We start from the raw sequence: 2,196 nt of genomic DNA, 5'->3' as shown, positions 1-2,196 counted from the left end.
CTATGAACTCAAATACCAGAACCGGGCTTATACAATTTATCACCGAATCTTCTTTATTTAGTTTAGATAAGAAAAACCATTTGCCAAGTTGCGTTGAGATTGTCACCAAAACACATGGGCTGGTTGCTGTCCATCATCTTGTGTATTTATTAGGATGGATCCATGGCCAATTCTTGGTAGTAGTTGGAGGAACTTGAGATTGAGGATATTTATTGTCCTTCCTTGCATGTCATAAATGAATCCAACCAGGCAACAGCAAAACAACACAGCTTTTTGACACGTCTTCTGTTAATTGGCCGCTGTGTCATAATACTCTTACCCTTACCCAGATGCAAAGCTGCCTATAAATGTTTGGGCAGAGCATATAGCTTTCCACATGTTTGAGCTCCCATTTAACTGTTAGCCAAAAATGGAAGGTTGTTCCTCCCAAGCTCCTATCTCTAAAAGGTATTCATGTTATCCATGTCACCTGGCTTATCCGGTGCCTATTGAAAAGCAATCTCAATCATTGATTGTTGAAATGTACGGATGTGATTGTGCGGCTCCGTGAACGACTTATTTGCGGCTCCTTCGTGAATAAGTCATTCTCTTAATTGATTCGATTTAGAAAGAAAGGAAAGATCACATAAGTCTCTCTGAACTTTGGTACATAGTTTTATCCGTATAGTAGTAGTTATTTTCTTTGTTGACTTACCAACTATTGTGCAGGTTAGAAGGCAAAGTAGCCATCATCACGGGCGGCGCAAGCGGTATTGGCGAGACTACCGCTAGGCTCTTTGCTCGACACGGTGCCAAGATTATCATCGCTGACGTCCAAGACGACCTTGGATGGGCAGTTTGCAAGGACATTGGCACGGATGAAAATGTTACCTACGTTCATTGCGACGTGACTGTTGACCATGATGTTAAAAATGCGGTTGACACAGCCATGTCAAAGTATGGAAAGGTCGACATAATGTACAATAACGCCGGTATTCCTGGAAAATTGGACTTCACAATCCAAGGCTTGGATTACGAAGACTTGAAAAAGGTTTTCGATGTGAACGTTTACGGCGCTTTCTTGGGGGCCAAACACGCCGCTAGTGTTATGATTCCGGCAAAGAAAGGTGTGATTCTCTTTACGGCAAGCCTTGGCACAGTGCTTGCGGGCACATCGCCACACTCGTACGCAGCGTCAAAGTACGCGGTTGTTGGGCTCATGAAGAACTTGTGTGTGGAGTTAGGGCAGCATGGGATAAGGGTGAACTGTATTTCCCCCGGTGCACTTCCCACTCCATTACTAAGTAAAGCATTTGGAATGGAGAAAAACACTTTTGAAGGGCTGCTTTGTGAGGCGGCGAATCTAAAAGGGGTAGTGCCGACGGCAGAGGACGTGGCGGAGGCGGCCGTGTTTCTGGGGAGCGACGAGTCGAAGTACTTGAGCGGGATTAACCTTGTGGTCGATGGAGGTTACAGCACCACCAATCAGCATTTCTCCTTGCTACTCCATAGCCAAATGTCTTGAATTTTGTAGTACTGCAATAATTCCTTACCAATTTGTTTGTATGTTTGTTTTTGGGAATGTTGATGTTGTCTGGGTTACGAATCCCCTACATGATTTAAAGCGTGATTTCCTTTATATTTTTGCCTTGTTATGTGTTAAATTATACAGAGTGTGAAAATTAAATACTCTCGGGGTATATGAACAGTATACTTTCTTTTCTCACATAACATGAATGTCCTCCGTATGGACCTCATATGTTATGGAAGAAATATACTGTTCATATACTCCGGAAGTATTGAATACTAGTACTAATATTCAGTGAAGTTTCTACATCATTGTCAGAAAATAATATGGTATCAGGAGGAATATCTTCTTTTCTTTCTTTCTTTATTATTTTTTTTTTAAGAAAAGAGAGCCATTTAATTAACTAGTAAGGGTACAAGTGCAAAGCTCTCCCTATTACTTCATTTGGGATATAGCATATGCGGTGGCATCAAAACATAATACTCTCTCCGTCCTTTAAAGGTCCCACCGCGTAAATTCAACATTTTTTAGAGATATTATTATTACACTCTAAACTTTTTTAACTTAGCCTTTATGGAGGTATCATTATTACACTTTTACTCATAAATTTTTCAAAATGAAATCTATTTTAGGGGCAAAATGGAAATTATATTTTTACCCAGTACTTTATAAAATAGACACTTATTAAG

The 2,196-nt window shown here is 40.4% G+C and overlaps 1 protein-coding gene across 1 annotated transcript; it reads left to right on the top strand.

Moving 5' to 3' along the window:
* The first annotated feature begins 292 nt into the window (after window positions 1-292).
* Window positions 293-1,618, top strand: LOC131310355 (short chain aldehyde dehydrogenase 1-like). The gene is made up of 2 exons (XM_058337340.1): window positions 293-447; window positions 709-1,618. Exons 1-2 carry the CDS (start codon window positions 410-412, stop codon window positions 1,502-1,504), a joined length of 834 nt encoding a protein of 277 aa, XP_058193323.1. The 5' UTR covers window positions 293-409; the 3' UTR covers window positions 1,505-1,618.
* The last annotated feature ends 578 nt before the right edge of the window (window positions 1,619-2,196 follow it).

Source organism: Rhododendron vialii, chromosome 12a (genome assembly GCF_030253575.1).
Source record: "Rhododendron vialii isolate Sample 1 chromosome 12a, ASM3025357v1".
NCBI lineage: Eukaryota > Viridiplantae > Streptophyta > Magnoliopsida > Ericales > Ericaceae > Rhododendron > Rhododendron vialii.
This window is presented reverse-complemented; position numbering and strand designations above follow the sequence as displayed.